The 21,435-nt window shown below is 42.0% G+C and overlaps 1 protein-coding gene across 1 annotated transcript in view; it reads right to left on the reverse strand.

Moving 5' to 3' along the window:
* Positions 1–21,435, reverse strand: part of DOCK6 (dedicator of cytokinesis 6) — a 149,799-nt gene that overhangs the window by 69,654 nt on the left and 58,710 nt on the right. Inside the window, exons 3-13 of the mRNA XM_063446373.1 lie at positions 20,962–21,137; positions 16,272–16,340; positions 15,712–15,841; positions 7,865–8,077; positions 6,789–6,874; positions 4,574–4,640; positions 4,077–4,226; positions 3,547–3,627; positions 3,218–3,377; positions 1,506–1,630; positions 1,039–1,132 (exon numbers count right to left, since the gene is read on the reverse strand). Coding sequence (XP_063302443.1) covers positions 1,039–1,132; positions 1,506–1,630; positions 3,218–3,377; positions 3,547–3,627; positions 4,077–4,226; positions 4,574–4,640; positions 6,789–6,874; positions 7,865–8,077; positions 15,712–15,841; positions 16,272–16,340; positions 20,962–21,137 — 1,351 coding nt within the window. The remainder of the gene's footprint in view (positions 1–1,038; positions 1,133–1,505; positions 1,631–3,217; positions 3,378–3,546; positions 3,628–4,076; positions 4,227–4,573; positions 4,641–6,788; positions 6,875–7,864; positions 8,078–15,711; positions 15,842–16,271; positions 16,341–20,961; positions 21,138–21,435) is intronic.

Here is a 21,435-nt window from a genome sequence, read left to right on the forward strand (position 1 = left end):
TGAATAGGAAAAGAAGAGATACTGTCAGGGATAGAATAAGAGAGATAGGAGCATACTGAAAGAGTAGGGAGAAACATTTAAATAAAATGCATAAAGCAAATTAGACACATTTACATGCGTGCAATATTTAGATCTCCATTGTTAGAGAGGCCGGCTTAGTAGGCAGTTTAAACATTTCTATCAGTTTATATTTTAAATGCATAAAAAAAATACATTGCATGAATTTTTATCTTTCTGTATGCACGATATGCAGAAATAAAACTTTACTTAAGGATGATTCTAACAATGAAAAGATTATTTTGAGAATAGGTAGGCCAAAAAAAGCTACAAATAGTCTTCAACTCGCTGAATTAATACAAAATGTTTTCCTTACCTTAGCGGGTATGATTATTAAAGGGACACTGTAGTCACCCAGGCCATTTCTGCTCCTTAAAGTGGTCTGAGTGCAATGTCCCTGTCCCCTTAACCATGCAATTTGAATTATTGCACTTATTGAGAAACTGCAATAATTACCTTGCAGGGTTAACTCCACCTCTAGTGGCTGTCAAGACAGCCACGAGAGGCACTTTGGGGTCGCCTAACTGACGCTGGACGTCTTCATGCTATGCATGAGGATATCCAGAGTCACCCGAAACCCCAATGGGAAAGTATTTATTCAAGGGGTTTCCTATGGGGTTGTCCTAACGTAATCGCGGTGCTAGCCACGCATGCGCATAAGATGCCCGATGTCAGCTGACGCCCTGTACCACCTTGCCTCACACAGCTGCAATATATAAAGTATTAAAGATTTCCTCAAATGTTTCTTATTATGGTTTCTGTATAATGCTAACTCAGGTGTGCCTGAATAAAATTCTCCATCAGCATTCTACTGACTCCCTGGACAATTTATCAGAACTTTGAGGAATTCAGTTCTCTTCTTACCAATATGTTTTAGGGAAACAATGAAAATTACAATGAATGATATGTACAATCTTTGATAAAACATTAAAAAGTATTATTTAGAGCCTGTGACACGGTATTACTGGGTATTAGCAGTACCGGTTACTGGTCGAAGTCTCCGTAGTACTGATGATGGTCTTTTCATATCAGCCAGAAACTTGTACAGATCTTCATCACTGAGACGGTCACCTTCCTGAGAGAGAAAGTGTCACACAGAGTTTTCACTAACAGAGGGTGAGGCCGCTATAATACCAAACAGTAGATCGTACATAAATAGACAGGCATTGTTATCAAAATAGTCATAGAAAATAATGAAAAGGTGATGGCTATAATGGCTAACTCAGGTTTGCAAAATTTCAAGATACAACCTCTATTCATTGCTGTGGTCATCTAGCCGCAACAGAGGGGCAAAATCCCCCAAAACTACTGATCATCATTATATACTGTGTCTATGATCTGGTGACAGAGATCGGAGCAGAACATTCATTACCGCAGTTTCGTGAGTGGCCTTTTTCTGTGACATCTTAATCAACCATGACAATAATCTCTGAGCATACAGCACTAACCTGTTTGAAGAAGTTGGTGACGGTAAGTGTTGCTGGACGGAAAGAGGTGAATCCACAGACTTCATCTCCCACACTCAGCCTTTCAAAGGCTTTCCTCTTCCTCTCATTCCATGTGCCTTTTCGCTCTAAAAAAGGGAGACAGAAACAGCATATAAACAAATGCTTAAAGCCTGTAATTGTGGGACAGACTCCATGTCCCATAGCTCCCTCCTGTCTGTGTCACCCTGTGCTGGGAGGGAGAGACTCCATGTCGCATAGCTCAGTCCTGTCTGTGTCACCCTGTGCTGGGAGGGACAGACTCCATGTCCCATAGCTCGCTCCTGTCTGTGTCACCCTGTGCTGGGAGGGACAGACTCCATGTCCCATAGCTCCCTCCTGTCTGTGTCACCCTGTGCTGGGAGGGACAGACTCCATGTCCCATAGCTCCCTCCTGTCTGTGTCACCCTGTGCTGGGAGGGACAGACTCCATGTCCCATAGCTCCCTCCTGTCTGTGTCACCCTGTGCTGGGAGGGACAGACTCCATGTCCCATAGCTCCCTCCTGTCTGTGTCACCCTGTGCTGGGAGGGACAGACTCCATGTCCCATAGCTCCCTCCTGTCTGTGTCACCCTGTGCTGGGAGGGACAGACTCCATGTCCCATAGCTCCCTCCTGTCTGTGTCACCCTGTGCTGGGAGGGACAGACTCCATGTCCCATAGCTCCCTCCTGTCTGTGTCACCCTGTGCTGGGAGGGACAGACTCCATGTCCCATAGCTCCATCCTGTCTGTGTCACCCTGTGCTGGGAGGGACAGACTCCATGTCCCATAGCTCCATCCTGTCTGTGTCACACTGTGCTGGGAGGGACAGACTCCATGTCCCATAGCTCCCTCATGTCTGTGTCACCCTGTGCTGGGAGGGACAGGCTCCATGTCCCATAGCTCCCTCCTGTCTGTGTCACCCTATGCTGGGAGGGACAGACTTCATCCTGTCTAGTTCTAGCTTTGCACTTCAGTCTTTGGCAAACATCTGTTGTACACATACAAATACATAAAGTGGCAGTAAGATAAATATTGAATACAAACACAGCAATATCGAATAGTAGATGGCAGTTGTGTGACAAAAAAGTCAAACAACATGTGCCTGAACCATGTTTTACCAACCTTCAAATAAAGAACCTCAAACCACAATTAAGTTCAGTAACCAAAACCTCAACTCCACATGTGATGTGGTAGAGTGAGCACGAGTGAGGTGGAGTAGAGAGAAGCATATTTAATACATTGCAGATCTGTATAACTCCAGGTCACCTGGATAGAGGTTGTAGTGGTTTTCTAATATTGCAATAACATGTTTAGTGCCCTTCAAAAAGGACTTTGTGAATGTGTTTTTATTTGTTGTACCTCCAGCTTTACTTATCCATTCCAGGAATTCTCAATGTTATGGGACATGATGTCCTTACAGGAACCAGACACTAAACCCAGGGCCATGGGACCCAGGTCCCAAACCAGCATGATACTCCAACTGATGGGCAATAGCCATAAGCCTCAAAATGTATGCGTCAAAGGAGCACTGTTTAATTATCCAATCTAACGGCTATGCGCAAACAATATAACGGCCCCTTCCACTTTTCTCCATTTGTCCTTTCTGTCTCTGCTCCTCGTGACCTCATTTACCAAAACCCCTAGCTTTGTCTGACTATCTGCCTTCTCTATATCAGATGGTCCTTCCTTCTCACCATTACCACTGTCCGAGTCTGAGTCCCGGTCTGTGGTTCCTATGCTGTTGACGATATTCATCAGGTGAATGGCCGTCCATGCAAATGGCATTCGATATCGACCGAGCCTCGAGCAGAACTGCTCAGCTTGTGCTTTCAGCTTGTCTACCTTCTCCTTGTTCTGCAGACAGGAATGAGGACAATCCTTCAGACTTACAAAACTTTATTACAATGACCGGTAATGGACATTCACAGATTTCAGAGAAATGACAGATCTCTTTCACTCAGTGTTTAACAGATCAGTAACTCTGTATTCACTCTGTGCGAGTCTCTCTCAGACAGCCTCTTACCTTGATTGCGTCACTTTCTTTCAGCACCATGTACGGCTCACAGCACTCTCCTATATCCCCCTGCTGTAAAACCTTCTCCAACTGCAAAGGTGGAATAAATGAATCATACATAGGAACCTGTCTCTGAACCACATTATATATTCACACACACACACACATATATATATACACACACAAACCTGACACAAGCACCTGTCTATCTTTTGTCTTACGCACACAACAGTCACACACACATCTGTGTATATGTAAACCTGATATGTGCACGCACACACCTTGGTGCCACCGATATCACATAGAATTACCAGATACTCACATCCACATACATATTCAAATTGGACACATATACACACATACCTTCAAAGACAAACCTGTCAAACACACCTGTATAAATACATGACTGCGTACACACAAACAGAAAAATAGAAATGTCACATCCATTCCAGTGTATTATACAGAATACAAATATCAGCTGTACATTAATCACACTAACACACAGTCTATGTAACACACGCAGAGAGAATAGCGGGCACCTTGATAACGAGATATATGTCTGGAGAGGGGTAGGTGATGGAGAAGATGGCAGATCTTGCCAGTGTAGAGGGAGATGAATGTCCGCCTTGTGCCCGCAACATGTTCTTCACAGAGTCGGTGTTCAAGTCAAAGTGGAAACCTTCTGATATCTGAGAGACAGCAAACAATATTATTTTGCAAGTGTCTAGTCTTAGAGGTGCCAGGCTCTCTACATGATAGTTCTGTCCAGTATCCAGTGGGTCCAGTCCTAGAGATTCTGAATCATATGCATTTTATACTAGATGTGCCTGGCTGCCTATCCTATGGGTCCAGTTGGAGAGGTGCCAGGCCCTCCATTAATGCTTCTTGTACTAGAGGTACCAGGCCCTCCAATCTTCCTGTCCAAGATGTGCCAAGCTCTCAATCAGAATCATATGTTTAAATGACTATAAAGCTGGCTGTGATATATCCAATCTATGACTTTCAGAGCCAGGCGCTGGCATATTTTTCTACTTACCTTTTTCTTTTCTTTAGCGTCATAGAGGGCCATGACTCCAAATATTGGCTCAATCTCTATCTCAAACCTATAGGAAGGATAAGCATTAAGATGGACATTCCACAGACAAGGTAACATATGAGAAAAACAGAATCAAGATACTGCACAGACAGAATCACAGACCAATGTCACCAACCAGACACACCCACAGTCACAAAACACAAAACTGAATACACACTATCCACCAGACACAACGCTCCTCGAGTTATACCATACTACTGACTGACAGGCACACACTAAACAACGAATGCGAAGGCTAATTAAACCAACAAATCATACCTACAAAAGAATTACATGATAATAAAAATAATCATTTTTGTAGGACTGTCTGCTCTGATTTTGTGCTGGAAAATAAAGAAATAATTTGTTGAAGCACACAGACATGTGGCACCATGCGTAATGTGCTCTGCTTTGAAATACCCAAATACTTTTCCCATGATGTGCATTTGGATCATGACAACCCAGCAGAACTAGTCCCCTTAGACCTCGATAGGCAATCACTGTCCAGTTTCAGATATTAACAGTAGCTAGATGATTTTGTGTTTTCTAATGTGGATTGGACTCCGTTCCTAAACACTATTTTTGTGATGCTATATCTACAAGTTATATGGAGTTCTAAAACCATGCAATGGAAATACAAATTAGATAAGCAGTAATTCTTTGGCTAGCTCGGTCTCCGGCAGGCTGTTGGTGATGGGAGTTGTATACAGCTGACAATGAGTGGGGTATAAAGTTGAGAAGGATCACATGTTCCCACTCTTTGATACAGTGTGTCTCTCTTTTCAATATATGAAACCTGATTTAATAGAAGACACTTTCTGTGTTCCAGAACCTCACACATCCCCCAATATTTCACATTATTAAAGGGGTATTCGTGGTCACTGTAAGATTCATTATAACTTACTGATAACAATTTAGATAACATAAAACATTATTGAAGTATCTTCTATGAACAAACTCATGTATAAATATATTAATTGTTCAGACAGATTGTAAAGACAGATTATGTTTGTGATTTGTATTGCTATGAAGTTCTGTTACTGATACCCGTCACGAAGGGACTTTAGACCAAAATAGGGACCAGAGTTTCCAAAAAAAAAATTAAAAAAAAATCCATCCTACTCAGCTAGTGTAAGCTAAATTATGCAACTTAATTTGGCAGAACAATTTTTTTAAACAATCCAACATGTTTCAATATCTTTTAAAACAGTTTTCACATGGAAAACGAGCAGCTGAGCAGGATGTGGGCCAATGGCATGCTGGGAAATAGGTTACAAGACGAGAGACAGGAAATGTAAGCGGACATCTGTAAATAAAAGTATAATAAGACCTGCTGGTTAGTGTAAAGCCTATTATAAATTGACATTTTAAATGCAGGTGATTATACCTGGTTAACTGCGGGAAAACGTAAAATATTCAACTCAGGCTTTATTTATCACAATCTTAACTTGGGTATAACAATTTAGCTTAGACCAGAAGAGGTTATTTGTATTAAAAAAAAATAAAAAAAATAAAAGTAAATAAATAATAATACACGGAATGATCCCCAAGACATTGTTAATCACGTGACCTTAGTTTAAAGAGACACTCCACTCACTATGAACAATCTATTTTGTTCAAAATAGCTACAGCTATAACCCCGACAACCCGTCTCCCACACTATGTAAGCCGTCATTGGGAAGAATTTGTCAACAGGATCTATTGGCTTCTGTTGACTTGCACAGTGGTTTCAATCATAAATTTCGATAAATTAAAGTACTTTTGCTTGCTGAGCAGGGGTTTAAGGGATGGGATATGTATAGAGCTCCTATTTAAACAGTGACTGACAAACGTCAATGCTTTCTGGTTTTTCAGAAGTTTCTGAATTGTAGCAAAGAAGAGAAACACAGTTTTATATTTGAAGTTATTTTTACCCCTTTACCAAGGCTTTATAGCTAAAGTCACATATTTCCACATTAGTGATTTTTGATTGTGGAAGAGATGGGCACTTTGAGTATCCTCGGTTTTAGTTACCCAAATCACAGTAATGGTTACACAGGAGGATGGCACACCTGCTGTCAGTATACAGAATGGTCTCAATACATGGGCAAGTATCAACACAAACCGGCACAAAACAAACCACATGGAAAGGTATAAGGAAGTAAATGCAACAACGAATGTTCAGACTTGGACTCACTTAAGTGACAGGCATTTTACCAGGATCCTCTGCCCAAAGTGTTCCTTGGGGACCTCAGGTACGGCTGTTCGCTCTACAGCTTCGTCCTGGGAGAAAGAAGAAGGATGAGTGAAACCAGTAGGTACAAAACAGAGAATAAAATACAGAAAGAGAACAGAAAGATGAGCTTCTGGAAAGTAAGTGCACAGAGAAGGATGAAGGGAGGAACGAACAGCAAAATGATGGGTGCAGGAGGAAAAGAGAGCCCTTTAAAAAGATCATCAACACAGCTAATGTATGCTGGTCTTAAATAGACAATCTGACAACATTCCCAAATGGAGATATAAAGCCTCTATCCCAAAGTCTCTTTATCACTAGGAGAGAAGCCAAGCAAGTCCTTGTTTAGTTGTAAATAATGGAAGTTTTCCAATTACTCTAAGGCAGCTCAAGGTGATATGATATTGCTCTGTGAATGAAATACAGGAAATGTAACCTTGTTTCTTGCAGACATGAATTTCCATGGTAAAGTGTACATTTATTAATCACCATTGTATCGACTTGCGACCTGAAAGTGTTCGAGTAAAACCTGGGAAACAAGTTTCCTTCCAGCGCTAACAGAACAAACAGTGTTTCATTCTATCCAAATAGTAAGGAGTGTTGCTGAAAAACGCTTTATATCTTTTTGTTTTTAGATGTAGTCGATCTGTCAGATAAACAAAACATATCCTTTTTCTTTTTTTTTTTTATTGCTTATATGATAATTAGAATGATATAAAAGAAGAGTGTCTTGAAGGATGAGAGACTGTGAAAATTAGTCAGTAATTATATCACACCAAGCAAATGGTAAAGCTTAATTAGCTGGAAAGTAAGAAGAATAAGGAGTGAATTAGAGATGAGAAATGTATAGAAGGAATGTGTGGGAAGGTTGAGTTATGTGAAGACAAGTGTGAATGAAATATTGGAGTGTGTACATGCGCACCAGTCATAATATGATTACATATTTTTTAGACCAAATAAACAACAAGTCATAATAAGCCTTCCAGTGGTATTATTGGTGGTTAATGTATAAACACCAAAAAGCCAATCAAAAATGTTACCTCGTCAGGGGCAGAGTAAAGAGTCAGGATTTGAGAATGGCGGCTCTCCTTGCGCAGTTCCTGGTTTAGTCGATCCATCTCTTCTGTTGGTGTTCTCTCAAGTAATCCAGGGAGCAGGTTGTCTGGAGACGAGTTCTTCAGGTCAAAGATACTGGAAGCCCAGCTTCCTCTGGGGGTCTCATCCATAGAGACAGACGCACGCTTCCGGTCCTCCTGATGAAGAAGGAAGTGGGGGATTATAAAGAAAGATCATCACCGCCATACAGCAGACATGTAATAAAGACTGCAGATGCATAACTATATATTTGCTGGCTGCTTAACTAACACAATGATCAAAGTAAAAAAAAAAAAAAAAAAAAAAAATATTTATATATGTAAATGCGCATCTGCGAGCTACCACAAAGCACAATCCCAGAATGCAGTGTATGCAGCCACTTGCTTGGCACTGCAGAAGAGCCTGGATGTGTGCTCTCCTATCAGAGTGATGCAGAAAATCTAAGAAATGTTATTTACATTTTAAAAAAATTGTTACTTGTGATAAAATCCACTTTAAAAAAAAAAAAAAATTCAAGATACTTTCAGCTTTTTTCATATTATCGAAGTCTGTATATATAAGAATTTCTAAAATACATCCGAAATCATTGAATAGAAATAATAAGAGTGATGGTTGTTATTTCCCAACTCAATTGTACTTTTTATTCAATATATATTTATATTTTATTTTTTTAAGTGCTGAGAGATTAAGGGTTGGGTGTTAAGGATTTAAACAGATTCTATTTTAGTTAAATCTCCACATTTAGAAATTTTCAATTGACCGTAAACTCTCCCGTTCTGCATTGTGTAATTGAGACGAAGAAGTAGTTTTAACATTTTCACACTGAAACATTACCATTAAATGCACGAATATTCTATCTACATCACTCGTGCTAGCTCTGACCATCATTGCCGCTATTGATAATCATGTCATTCGGCTGCTCGGCCACTCATGATTATTCGTCATATTTTTACTTCTCTGCTTCCTACGAAGTCACAAAATCAATGAGTAAAATGACCTTCTAAGGAAAGAGCACGTGCGCGTGTGTATGAAAGCATCTGTAATCCTTTATGAATAGCACTGAACCTACGTGGGCAGCTATCATAAATAATTATTTATATAGTGACAAAATCTCATTACATGAACAGAAATAACAACATCCAATCTATACATTAGATTATTGGAAATCATTTAACTATCACCAAGACACAAAGGGAATTTAGGAGGCATTGATGAGTCATTATAAGGCATTGCTAAGCAAATCCTCAGGAAGCAAACGTTCCATACCATTCAGCTATAATCTTAATAACATCCATTAAAATGGTCAGACTCCAGGATAACGCTGAAAATCTGACCACACTACATACTTTATGGCATAGAAATGGCCCCACTGTAAACTGATAGCGAGTGTATGGGAAAAGAATTACCGGGAATAAAGAATGTAAGAATAGAATGTATTCGAGTTTGTTCACTAAGCACTGAATTGAAACACTACAATAGCCAAACTGTGAGCATTGGCGAGATGGTGGATTTCTCCATATCAATATTTATATTTCTGGTTTACAATTCGGTTTACAGTGCACGACAGTTCAGTGTCTTTCCCCATTGTGTTTGCCCAAAATGACATAGCAAGTTCTCTGTCACTGAATACGAAGTCTGGAAAGCGGACATAAAGGCAGGACTTTATCACGAAGATAATGCCGTTGCTACTTCATAAACCACCACGAGCCTTTTCAGGTCTTTCTTGTTAACATTTATTTTATTTTATGTTTCTGCAGGCTTGAGGTGCCCCAACAGCATTCCACAAGCGTATCAACATATATAACAGTGGGACAACTGAGAGAACATGCACAATGTTTGTAAATAAGCCAGAAAGCAAGCTATGCATTCGTGTGTAAGCTCATGATAGGACTTGAAGACTCGAGTGGCACTGCTAAGACACTTGAGACACTAGATATGACCTATACAGCACAATACCACTACAATATGCAGAAGCTTGATGTCAAACAAAGAAAATAGAGAACCAAGAAAAAGCATAAATAAAACAAAGTGCTATGTGCTTGACATATGTAATAAGTAACATAATTCCAGCTATTATCAAGTGGCAAAATGCTTATGTAGCAGTCCCCCTTCCAAATCAGCCAACTCCTGTCTGCAGCAGCGTGACTGTACCATCAACAGAGACTTCTCTACAGGATCGGGGACCCCTCCAGCCCCAGGCCTGTGTGCGGGACGGTATCAATGTACCACAGTCTTGGGTGCTCCAACAGTCCACGTCTATCCCCAGCAAAGTATGGTTGGAGGATTGAGATGACATTAGCCGCTTGTCGTGGGTAATCTGCCTTTTTGTGGACGATGCAAGGCAGTCAAGTACCTTGTGGCTCTCGGTTTGGGAGGGCGTGTGGTAAGTCGTGCAGGTTTCGTAACGCGAGTATTGCCCTGAATAGGCCCCTTTCACCTCCTGTTGCTTGATTCTCCAGTCTCCCTTCCGCAGAGTGGCCTCAGTGGCTAGAACATGGTGCTTTACTGTTAGCCAGAAACGCTGAAGGATTGCATCCAGCCTTCGCAAGGAATCTGCAACACGGTAGAACTTTGCTTTGAACTCTCAGCGTGTGACTCAGAGGAAAAGGCGTCTGCCATTTTGGAGTGACGGGGATTTCTGCACAGCAACCTTGGCAGAGTGGTAAGTGCGGGTACAATTGCACAGGTCTGCTTTGAGGGCCGCAGCAGAGCTCCCAGGCTCACAGTGTAGGATAACATTCAGGTAAGTAATCAATCAGCTAGCCCTGGGTCTCTTCTGACCATAGGTACACAGAATAATTAGCGTGGAAGCCCCACAATTGTGTATAATACCACAAATTCAGTCAGAAAGTCAGGAGCTCAGGCATTCCACGTCTAGTTAGATCTGAGGTCAGGCTCTGCCCCCTCTTCTTCTTTCTTAAAATCTTTCTATGCTGAATTATTTAGGGATTTTGGGAGGTTTAAGAGGTATAGTCACATTTATAAAATTACGAGGTTATGCCCTCCACTCTTCCTGATCATTTTGTTCCCAAGCACAAAACAGAAGGAAATATGTCTTATGAAGAAACACTGCGCGCATGTTTGCACCCTCTCAAAGCTTCTCCAAGTGAAGAAGCATTCTAATGGCTGGGAGACCATCAGTCCTGATGAAACCCCTGTAAGCAGAGCAGAGCTGCCACAAGGAGACCCTATTGCCACTGGATTATAGGTAAGTAACTGCTCTTTTCAGGGACATAACCTAATTAAGAGTACAACACTCTAGTGTTATAATAAATGTATTTAAAGGGACGCTATAGTCAACAAAAACAACTTTAGCTTAAATAAGCAGTTTTAGTGTATGAATCATGCTCCTGCAGTCTCGCTACTCAATTCTCTGCCATCTAGGAGTTAGGTCACTTTTGTTTCTGTTAAAGGGACACTCCAGGCACCCAGACCACTTCAGCTAATTGAAGTGGTCTGGGTGATGTGACCCGTTTGCACTTAGTGCTGCAATGTAAAACATTGCAGTTCCAGAGAACTGTAATGTTTACATTGCAGCTCGAAGTCTGCCCTCTGTGGCTGTCTAACAGACAACCACTAGAGGGCTTCAGGAATCCAAACTGACCTTCGGTCAGTTATCCGACGCTGGACGTCCCCACGGACCTCCAGCGTCAGGTATTCCCCATAGTAAAGCATTGAAAAATGCTTTCCTATGGGGAGGTCTAATGCGCGGGCGGCCATTTGGCTGGGGAGGAGTGTGGGCGGAGCCTGACCTAACGCCGAGGGACGTAGTGTTTTTTTTTTTTCATTACTTTATTTTTGCATCCTGGCGGACAAAGTGACATGACAATATTGTGCGGGCTTACGCAGAAGCCACAAAACATATTCAGTGTAAATACATCGTTGCTAGCTGTACAGGTATGCTGTAACAAGTCCTCACGAGCATTGATGCCATCTTTGTCACAGTCCGTCAATGGGTTTTTCCTTTATTTCTTCTTTACATTGTGTAGGTGTAACCATTAGAAAACTTTAGAAAACATAACATTACGGAACGTAACATAATAGACAGGTTCGTCTTGTCCATCACAGGAACTCAACTGTGTTTCACGTGAACTCAAATGTGCTTCCGTGTACCTGTCTGGCAACTTGATTTGGGTATAGATCATGTTTTGAGTTGTGTTGTGTGGTTATTCACTGTTGCTCAGGATTTTATGAGTAGGAGGGACGTCGTTTTTAACCCCTTCAGCGACATGGGATGGGGGCACTCCAGGACTCTCAAGTGCAAGGAAAACAGGTTTGTTTTCCTGGCACTGGAGAGTCCCTTTAATGCAGCTCTAGCTCACACAGCCTACATGACAAAAAATGGTTTCATTTCCAATCAGATCTTAACTTGCTTTAGAAGTATTTCTATCTCTTGCTCTGTGAATTGAACTTTAATCACACACACGAGGTCTAGCTAGCTATTAACAGTACATCAGATAAGAGATTCTGAAATTAAACAACTGTGCAATAAAGGAAGTGCAAACATTAGATTTTTACAGAAAGTGTTTAAGAAGGCTGTGCGAAGTGTTAATTTTGGCAACGAATTTCAATTTGCTTTTAGTCAGTCAGTCTTTTGAGTAAAAAGCCATTTTTGTTTTAGCCGCATTTTAGGCATCTGAATTGTTTTAGTTTTAGTAGACGAAATCTCCAGTAAATTTTTGTCGATGGGTTTAGTTAAAGCCTCTTTTGCCCCTTCCCCAGTCCCTCTTTGTCTCTTTATATCCTTCAAGCCCCTGTAGGTGTCTCTCTCCCAAGCCCTGGTCTGTCTCTTTTGCCCCTTCCCCAGTCCCTCTTTGTCTCTTTATATCCTTCAAGCCCCTGTAGGTGTCTCTCTCCCAAGCCCTGGTCTGTCTCTTTTGCCCCTTTCCCAGTCCCTCTTTGTCTCTTTGTATCCTTCAAGCCCCTGTAGGTGTCTCTCTCCCAAGCCCTGGTCTGTCTCTTTTGCCCCTTTCCCAGTCCCTCTTTGTCTCTTTATATCCTTCAAGCCCCTGTAGGTGTCTCTCTCCCAAGCCCTGGTCTGTCTCTTTTGCCCCTTTCCCAGTCCCTCTTTGTCTCTTTGTATCCTTCAAGCCCCTGTAGGTGTCTCTCTCCCAAGCCCTGGTCTGTCTCTTTTGCCCCTTCCATAGCCCCTCTGTGCAGTGTTAATTTTGGCGGCAAATTACAATTTAGTTATAGCCATAGTCTTTTGACTAAAAAGCCGTTTTAGTCGTCTGAATTGTTTTAGTCTAGTTTCAGTTGACTAAATCCCCAAAATGTTAGAAGACAAAATTAACACTGCTAAATAAAAGAGAATTGAGCAGCGAGACTGCAGTGGTTTAATCTATGCAACAAAACTGCTTCATTAAGCTAAAGCTGTTTTGGTGACTATAGTGTCTCTATTAGTATAACAATGGAGTGCTTCTTTGGCACAAGTCATAGATGGTATCCTTTTAAATATTTCTTTAAATTTTTACCAAAAAAGACAGTTCATAGCATGCAGTCATTACAATAATATCTTGAAGGCTTTCTTTTTGCAGAAATAGTTAATTGCAAGGTTCTATGAACAAAAAAAATGTAAATGCTATTAAACCTCTAAATGCCACAGTTTTGCCAACTCACCTCTGGCACGCAAAGGCTGTGCCAAGATAGACAGGCATACAGTGTAAATTATAAAATAAAATGACTGCAATTCTATGGACAAAAAGTTAACACAACAAATAGCTAACATTTAGTTAGCTATTAAGTTGTCCAAAAGCTCACTACTGATCGTTCCACTTTAAGGCAAAGGTAACCAAACTGGAAAAAATCTACACCTCTACAATTTTTCCAGATCGGCTAATTTAGCCCAATATTTACAATTGTATTTCTCAGTTTAGTGAAAAAATCCTCTGGTGTTACCGAACTTCACGTTGATTTTAAAGGCCATTAATATAAATGAAAGCAGCACGCAATGCCAGGAATCTCTGGGAGACTCCGTTTAACAAACAATGTGTAAATATGGATGCTGGGAGACAGCACAAAAATGGCGTATGAAGGCTCAAATCCGGGGAGTTTTGTTCCAATTTAGTACTTTAGCTGCTGCAAAAAAAGTCTAATGTGCGCACAAACAGCAGAGGCGTTTTACAAAGAATATTAAAATAAACGCTCGTCAAGGAAGTTAATTTGATACTCCTGTGGCTAACTTCTCTCCTGGATTCACAATAACTGCCAAATTAACGCCCTCGACGAGGAACGGGGGAACAATAACCCAAGAATAAAGAGGGTGGGGAATAGATTGTCTGACGATAAAAAGAAATGTCCCCAGGACCTCCATCAAGGCTTTGTTTGTTCTTTGCTTAGTACACCCTTTGAGAATAACAATGTTTCCAACAGTTCCAATCTCAAGGTCACTATGTTCCAGCAAAAAATATTCCTTTGTATGTCACTGCAGTGGAGAAATTAATGTGTAGGGATTTCACGATTCTAAAAGCTAAACAGCGAGCTAGCAACGGACCTGCAACATTTTAGACGAAACAAAAGAGCTGGCAATTCTGGCTAAATATGCGCGTCTGGCATCATAAGCCACTGTTTAGTGAATAAATTGCTTATTTTTTACAAAGCGGTTTATTCCTTATGTAGGAGTGAAAAAGAAATTACAAACTTTTAGCCAAAAGAAAGAATTTTTTTCATCTCTGCCATTTCGCCATTACAAAACACTATAATTCCCTTCTCCATTCTTCACAAGTCCGCAATTCGTGAACGAATCACGCAGCGATATCCCTGTAAATGCCGGTACGATCATACAATCAATAATCTTTGAGGCGTACAGGAGGACATCAAAACTGGATTTGTAACAAAAGCTCCGAATTGATTTAAATAAATTCAAAAATCTAGTGAAGAGTGATATGTGAAATAAATGATCTGCAATCACTTTAATTATTATTATTATTGTTATTGTTATTTATATAGCACCAACAAATTCCGTAGCGTTTTACAATATGATAAGAGGGGGAGATTTAACAATAAATGAGACAGTTACAAAAACAATAGGTTAAAGAGGACCCTGCTCAAACGAGCTTACAGTCTACAGGAGGCGGGGTATAAAACACAATGGGACATGTATGTTTGTTATTACATGTAAGAGTGATAGATAGACTTTGGCGATGCACAATGCATTTCCCATGACGGCTTTTTAAGCATCGCGGTTAATGCAGTCTGAAACAACTGCAGGGACAGAGGATTGCCATAGCTGGCACAGAACGTGTGCAGGAGAACTGTCATAACAGAGCGACTAGAAAAACAAATAGAACTCAAAAGCCCTTAATCCCACTTTACGGACATGTTTACAAGATGTTTAAAGAGAGCGTGTCACTCCCTAAACTACTCCACTTTATAGACCGTACAAACTTAATGACTGTACGTAATTATGTTCAGTACAAAACACCATAACACCATACATAACAATGGATTAATACGCTTAATGTGCGTTAGTGAGAGCAGCTATATTAACTGGTTTTATAAGGGATTTGCTTTATTGTTGTGATCTTACTTTCTCTATTTGATGGAAGATGGCTTGAGCAAGTGAGTTTACAACAACTTAGCATTGGGCGGAGAGGTTTCAGACACTTCCTGGTACGAGCCAAGCTTGCTGGCGATCGTATCCATTTTTATTTTGTTATGTGCTATTGGAGGCTAACTCCTGCCTGCAGGATCCCTTTAAGCCCTACATGTTGTGTCTCTTTAGTATTTCCTGGTCTTTTTTTGTATACATATAATTCCTAGCCTAACCCTGCTGATGCACAAAGTGTAATACCTGATCTTCCTGAGCTCCTCTTTCCTCCATGGCTTCATCCAGTTCATACACCTGTCGACTCAAGGTCTTTTGCCGCTGTCGTTGCCGCTCAGCAGTGATTGGAGTGTAGGCTGTGCTGAGTCCCTGAGATCTAGGAAATAAATATATACACTTCAAAAAATAAATTAATAAACTTAAAACTACACAAGGTTAGTCAGTACACAAAATTATTCTCTTACTACCCACATTGTAAAACTAACCATTTTCATATAGGTGTAGGGGAGGCCAAATGCTACATTCTCATCAGTCACTGAACTTTTGGCTATCCCTGCATGAGAGTCAGAGGGGCAGTATTTATTGCCCCAGAGAGGTCAATCAGGTATTGGATGGTCAGTATGCCATGTCCCCTCCCTCCCCCCCATTATTATGTGACAATGTTTGCATATCAGATTGTAAGCTCTGATGACCACTGTGTATTCTCTGAAATGTTTTGCCCCTACATCTATTGTGTGCACACATTTTGATTTTAGATTGCAAGCTTTGCTGGTTAGATATATGTAGATGTGTACATTAAAGTTTACCTCCTTTGGACAATCACCCAGTCATGGGTGTAAACCTTTAACGCATCACGAACCCTCACATCCAGCTTTCTGCAAAGGAAAGAAAAATAAATAAACATATATAGCTTTCGCTTGAGTTTTCGATCGCAATAATTTTTATATTAGGATGCAACTCCAGACGTGGCCACCAGAGTGCACTAGATTCTAACATGTCCAGATTATCTCAGAACTTGTTTAACCTTTGGCACTGCAGCTGTCGGCTCACTATATTTCTCATAATTCTCAGCCAACCGTAAGACATAACAGCTGTCTAAAAGGTTGTGAATTACTGACGAGAACCAAGGAGGGATAAATTCCATGACCTCTGGTTATTCTGTCTGCCTGAACAGATTGTACATTCTACCACCAGCCTGCTCTCCGTCTGTGTCACTCTGCGATACACTGTCCATTCTGTCTGTGTCACTCTGCGATACACTGTCCATTCTGTCTGTGTCACTCTGCGATACACTGTGCATTCTGTCTGTGTCACTCTGCGATACACTGTGCATTCTGTCTGTGTCACTCTGCGATACACTGTGCATTCTGTCTGTGTCACTCTGCGATACACTGTGCATTCTGTCTGTGTCACTCTGCGATACACTGTGCATTCTGTCTGTGTCACTCTGCGATACACTGTCCATTCTGTCTGTGTCACTCTGCGATACACTGTCCATTCTGTCTGTGTCACTCTGCGATACACTGTCCATTCTGTCTGTGTCACTCTGCGATACACTGTCCATTCTGTCTGTGTCACTCTGCGATACACTGTCCATTCTGTCTGTGTCACTCTGCGATACACTGTCCATTCTGTCTGTGTCACTCTGCGATACACTGTCCATTCTGTCTGTGTCACTCTGCGATACACTGTCCATTCTGTCTGTGTCACTCTGCGATACACTGTCCATTCTGTCTGTGTCACTCTGCGATACACTGTCCATTCTGTCTGTGTCACTCTGCGATACACTGTCCATTCTGTCTGTGTCACTCTGCGATACACTGTCCATTCTGTCTGTGTCACTCTGCGATACACTGTCCATTCTGTCTGTGTCACTCTGCTATACACTGTCCTTTCTGTCTGTGTCACTCTGCGATACACTGTGCTTTCTGTCTGTGTCACTCTGCGATACACTGTGCTTTCTGTCTGTCACTCTGCGATACACTGTGCTTTCTGTCTGTGTCACTCTGCGATACACTGTGCATTCTGTCTGTGTCACTCTGCGATACACTGTGCATTCTGTCTGTGTCACTCTGCGATACACTGTCCATTCTGTCTGTGTCACTCTGCGATACACTGTCCATTCTGTCTGTGTCACTCTGCGATACACTGTCCATTCTGTCTGTGTCACTCTGCGATACACTGTCCATTCTGTCTGTGTCACTCTGCGATACACTGTCCATTCTGTCTGTGTCACTCTGCGATACACTGTCCATTCTGTCTGTGTCACTCTGCGATACACTGTGCTTTCTGTCTGTGTCACTCTGCTATACACTGTCCTTTCTGTCTGTGTCACTCTGCGATACACTGTGCTTTCTGTCTGTGTCACTCTGCGATACACTGTGCTTTCTGTCTGTGTCACTCTGCGATACACTGTGCTTTCTGTCTGTGTCACTCTGCGATACACTGTCCATTCTGTCTGTGTCACTCTGCGATACACTGTCCATTCTGTCTGTGTCACTCTGCGATACACTGTCCATTCTGTCTGTGTCACTCTGCGATACACTGTCCATTCTGTCTGTGTCACTCTGCGATACACTGTCCATTCTGTCTGTGTCACTCTGCGATACACTGTCCATTCTGTCTGTGTCACTCTGCGATACACTGTCCATTCTGTCTGTGTCACTCTGCGATACACGGTCCATTCTGTCTATGTCACTCTGCGATACACGGTCCATTCTGTCTGTGTCACTCTGCGATACACTGTGCTTTCTGTCTGTGTCACTCTGCGATACACTCTCCTTTCTGTCTGTGTCACTCTGCGATACACTCTCCTTTCTGTCTGTGTCACTCTGCGATACACTCTCCTTTCTGTCTGTGTCACTCTGCGATACACTCTCCTTTCTGTCTGTGTCACTCTGCGATACACTCTCCTTTCTGTCTGTGTCACTCTGCGATACACTCTCCTTTCTGTCTGTGTCACTCTGCGATACACTGTCCATTCTGTCTGTGTCACTCTGCGATACACGGTCCATTCTGTCTGTGTCACTCTGCGATACACTGTGCTTTCTGTCTGTGTTACTTTGTGATACACTGTGCTTTCTGTCTGTGTCACTCTGCGATACACTGTCCTTTCTGTCTGTGTCACTCTGCGATACACTGTCCATTCTGTCTGTGTCACTCTGCGATACACTGTCCATTCTGTCTGTGTCACTCTGCGATACACTGTCCATTCTGTCTGTGTCACTCTGCGATACACGGTCCATTCTGTCTGTGTCCTTCTGCGATACACTGTGCTTTCTGTCTGTGTTACTTTGTGATACACTGTGCTTTCTGTCTGTGTTACTTTGTGATACACTGTGCTTTCTGTCTGTGTCACTCTGCGATACACTGTCCTTTCTGTCTGTGTCACTCTGCGATACACTGTCCTTTCTGTCTGTGTCACTCTGCGATATACTGTCCATTCTGTCTGTGTCACTCTGCGATACACTGTCCATTCTGTCTGTGTCACTCTGCGATACACTGTCCATTCTGTCTGTGTCACTCTGCGATACACTGTCCATTCTGTCTGTGTCACTCTGCGATACACTGTCCATTCTGTCTGTGTCACTCTGCGATACTCTGTCCATTCTGTCTGTGTCACTCTGCGATACACTGTCCATTCTGTCTGTGTCACTCTGCGATACACGGTCCATTCTGTCTGTGTCCTTCTGCGATACACGGTCCATTCTGTCTGTGTCACTCTGCGATACACGGTCCATTCTGTCTGTGTCACTCTGCGATACACTGTCCATTCTGTCTGTGTCCTTCTGCGATACACTGTGCTTTCTGTCTGTGTTACTTTGTGATACACTGTGCTTTCTGTCTGTGTCACTCTGTGATACACTGTCCATTCTGTCTGTGTCACTGTGCGATACACTGTCCTTTCTGTCTGTGTCACTGTGCGATACACTGTCCATTCTGTCTGTGTCACTGTGCGATACACTGTCCATTCTGTCTGTGTCACTGTGCGATACACTGTCCATTCTGTCTGTGTCACTCTGCGATACACTGTCCATTCTGTCTGTGTCACTCTGCGATACACTGTCCATTCTGTCTGTGTCACTCTGCGATACACTGTCCATTCTGTCTGTGTCACTCTGCGATACACTGTCCATTCTGTCTGTGTCACTCTGCGATACACTGTCCATTCTGTCTGTGTCACTCTGCGATACACTGTCCATTCTGTCTGTGTCACTCTGCGATACACTGTCCATTCTGTCTGTGTCACTCTGCGATACACTGTCCATTCTGTCTGTGTCACTCTGCGATACACTGTCCATTCTGTCTGTGTCCTTCTGCGATACACTGTCCATTCTGTCTGTGTCCTTCTGCGATACACTGTCCATTCTGTCTGTGTCCTTCTGCGATACACTGTGCTTTCTGTCTGTGTCACTCTGCGATACACTGTGCTTTCTGTCTGTGTCACTCTGCGATACACTGTGCTTTCTGTCTGTGTCACTCTGTGATTTATTTATAAAATATTTTACCAGGAAAGATACATTGAGATTTCTCTCGTTTTCAAGTATGTCCTGGGTCCACAAAACATTGCATCGATACAATAGGGTACAATAAAATACAAAAACAATATTAATGCACAAAATTCAACATAGAACAGGTAGGAAATATATAATCAACCATGACACGTGCATTCTGTTTTGAGATATGTAGAGCGGGATCTCTTGCTTGGGGAAGATTTGAAAGTGTGCGGGAGGTCGTTCCATAATTGCGGTGCTCTGTAGCAGGAGGATCGGGCCGCTTTATTTTTGTATTGAGGTAGAATTTTACAGTGCTATGGAATCTGATGGCGCTATATAAGTAATAAAATAATAATAATAATAATAAATAAAGCACTGGTACTGGATCGGAGGTTATGGGAGGTGGGAACAGCTGCTCAGTTAGGGTGGGAGCTTCCCAGAAAAGCTCTTGAACACAAGGCTGGAAAGATGAAGTTGGGATTCCAGCAATAGCCAGTTTGGTTCTTTTAGCATGTCACAATGGTGGGTCCTGTAATTACATTGTAGCACAAATCGGCAGAACGAGTTACACAATGTATTGAGTTTCTTAATGTGGGTTTGCGGTGCAGGTGGATACACTACATCCCCATAATCAATGATTGGCATCATCATTTGCTGTACAATCTTTTCCTTTACTGTAGGGCTTAGGCAGGATGTCCAGGGCACCTAGTATTGGATAAAGTTTTGATGCAAGTTATTCTATGTGGAGGCAAAAACATAGATTGGTGTCTAACAACATACCCAAATATTTAAAAGAGTGGGGACTGCGGTCGGTGTGTTCGTTGATTTTGTTTTGATGCATATTGCTGGAATTGTGTAAATTGTGTAATTTAGGTACTGTTCCAAAGATCATTGTGACAGTTTTGTCAGTGTTTAGGAAGAGTTTAGTGATGCACTTTTCTACCTCTGTGAACTATGATACACGGTCCTTTCCGTCTGTGTCACTTTGTGGATCCCTTACCCCTCTTCTGGTGCGGCTGGCTCCAAAGTGCGACATTCTCTAGGCTCGTAAAGGATCTCAATGTCATCAGGAGGAAAGTCATAAAGATCCCTAAGCTCCTCACATTCAGCATCAGGTGGGTGATTAGTGAGGTAGTCCTCAATTTCCAACGGCTCCACCACTTCGGACAGTGGAACCTGAAAGATACAGGAAAGAGGAGAGAACAAGTGAGTAAAACCAAAACAGATGGTTGCAAAAAGAAACTAATAGAATAAAGAAATATTTTAAATAAACATTGAACATTAATGCGAAAATAAGAACTTGAGAAGGAGTCACATGACATCCTAAGAGAAAGAAAACTGTATAAAGACCAAACAAGGAAAGCCAGGGGAACCGTGCTAAGGAAAGCCAGGGGAACCGTGCTAAGGAAAGCCAGGGGAACCGTGCTAAGGAAAGCCAGGGGAACCGTGCTAAGGAAAGCCAGGGGAACCGTGC

Source organism: Pelobates fuscus, chromosome 3 (assembly GCF_036172605.1).
Source record: "Pelobates fuscus isolate aPelFus1 chromosome 3, aPelFus1.pri, whole genome shotgun sequence".
NCBI lineage: Eukaryota > Metazoa > Chordata > Amphibia > Anura > Pelobatidae > Pelobates > Pelobates fuscus.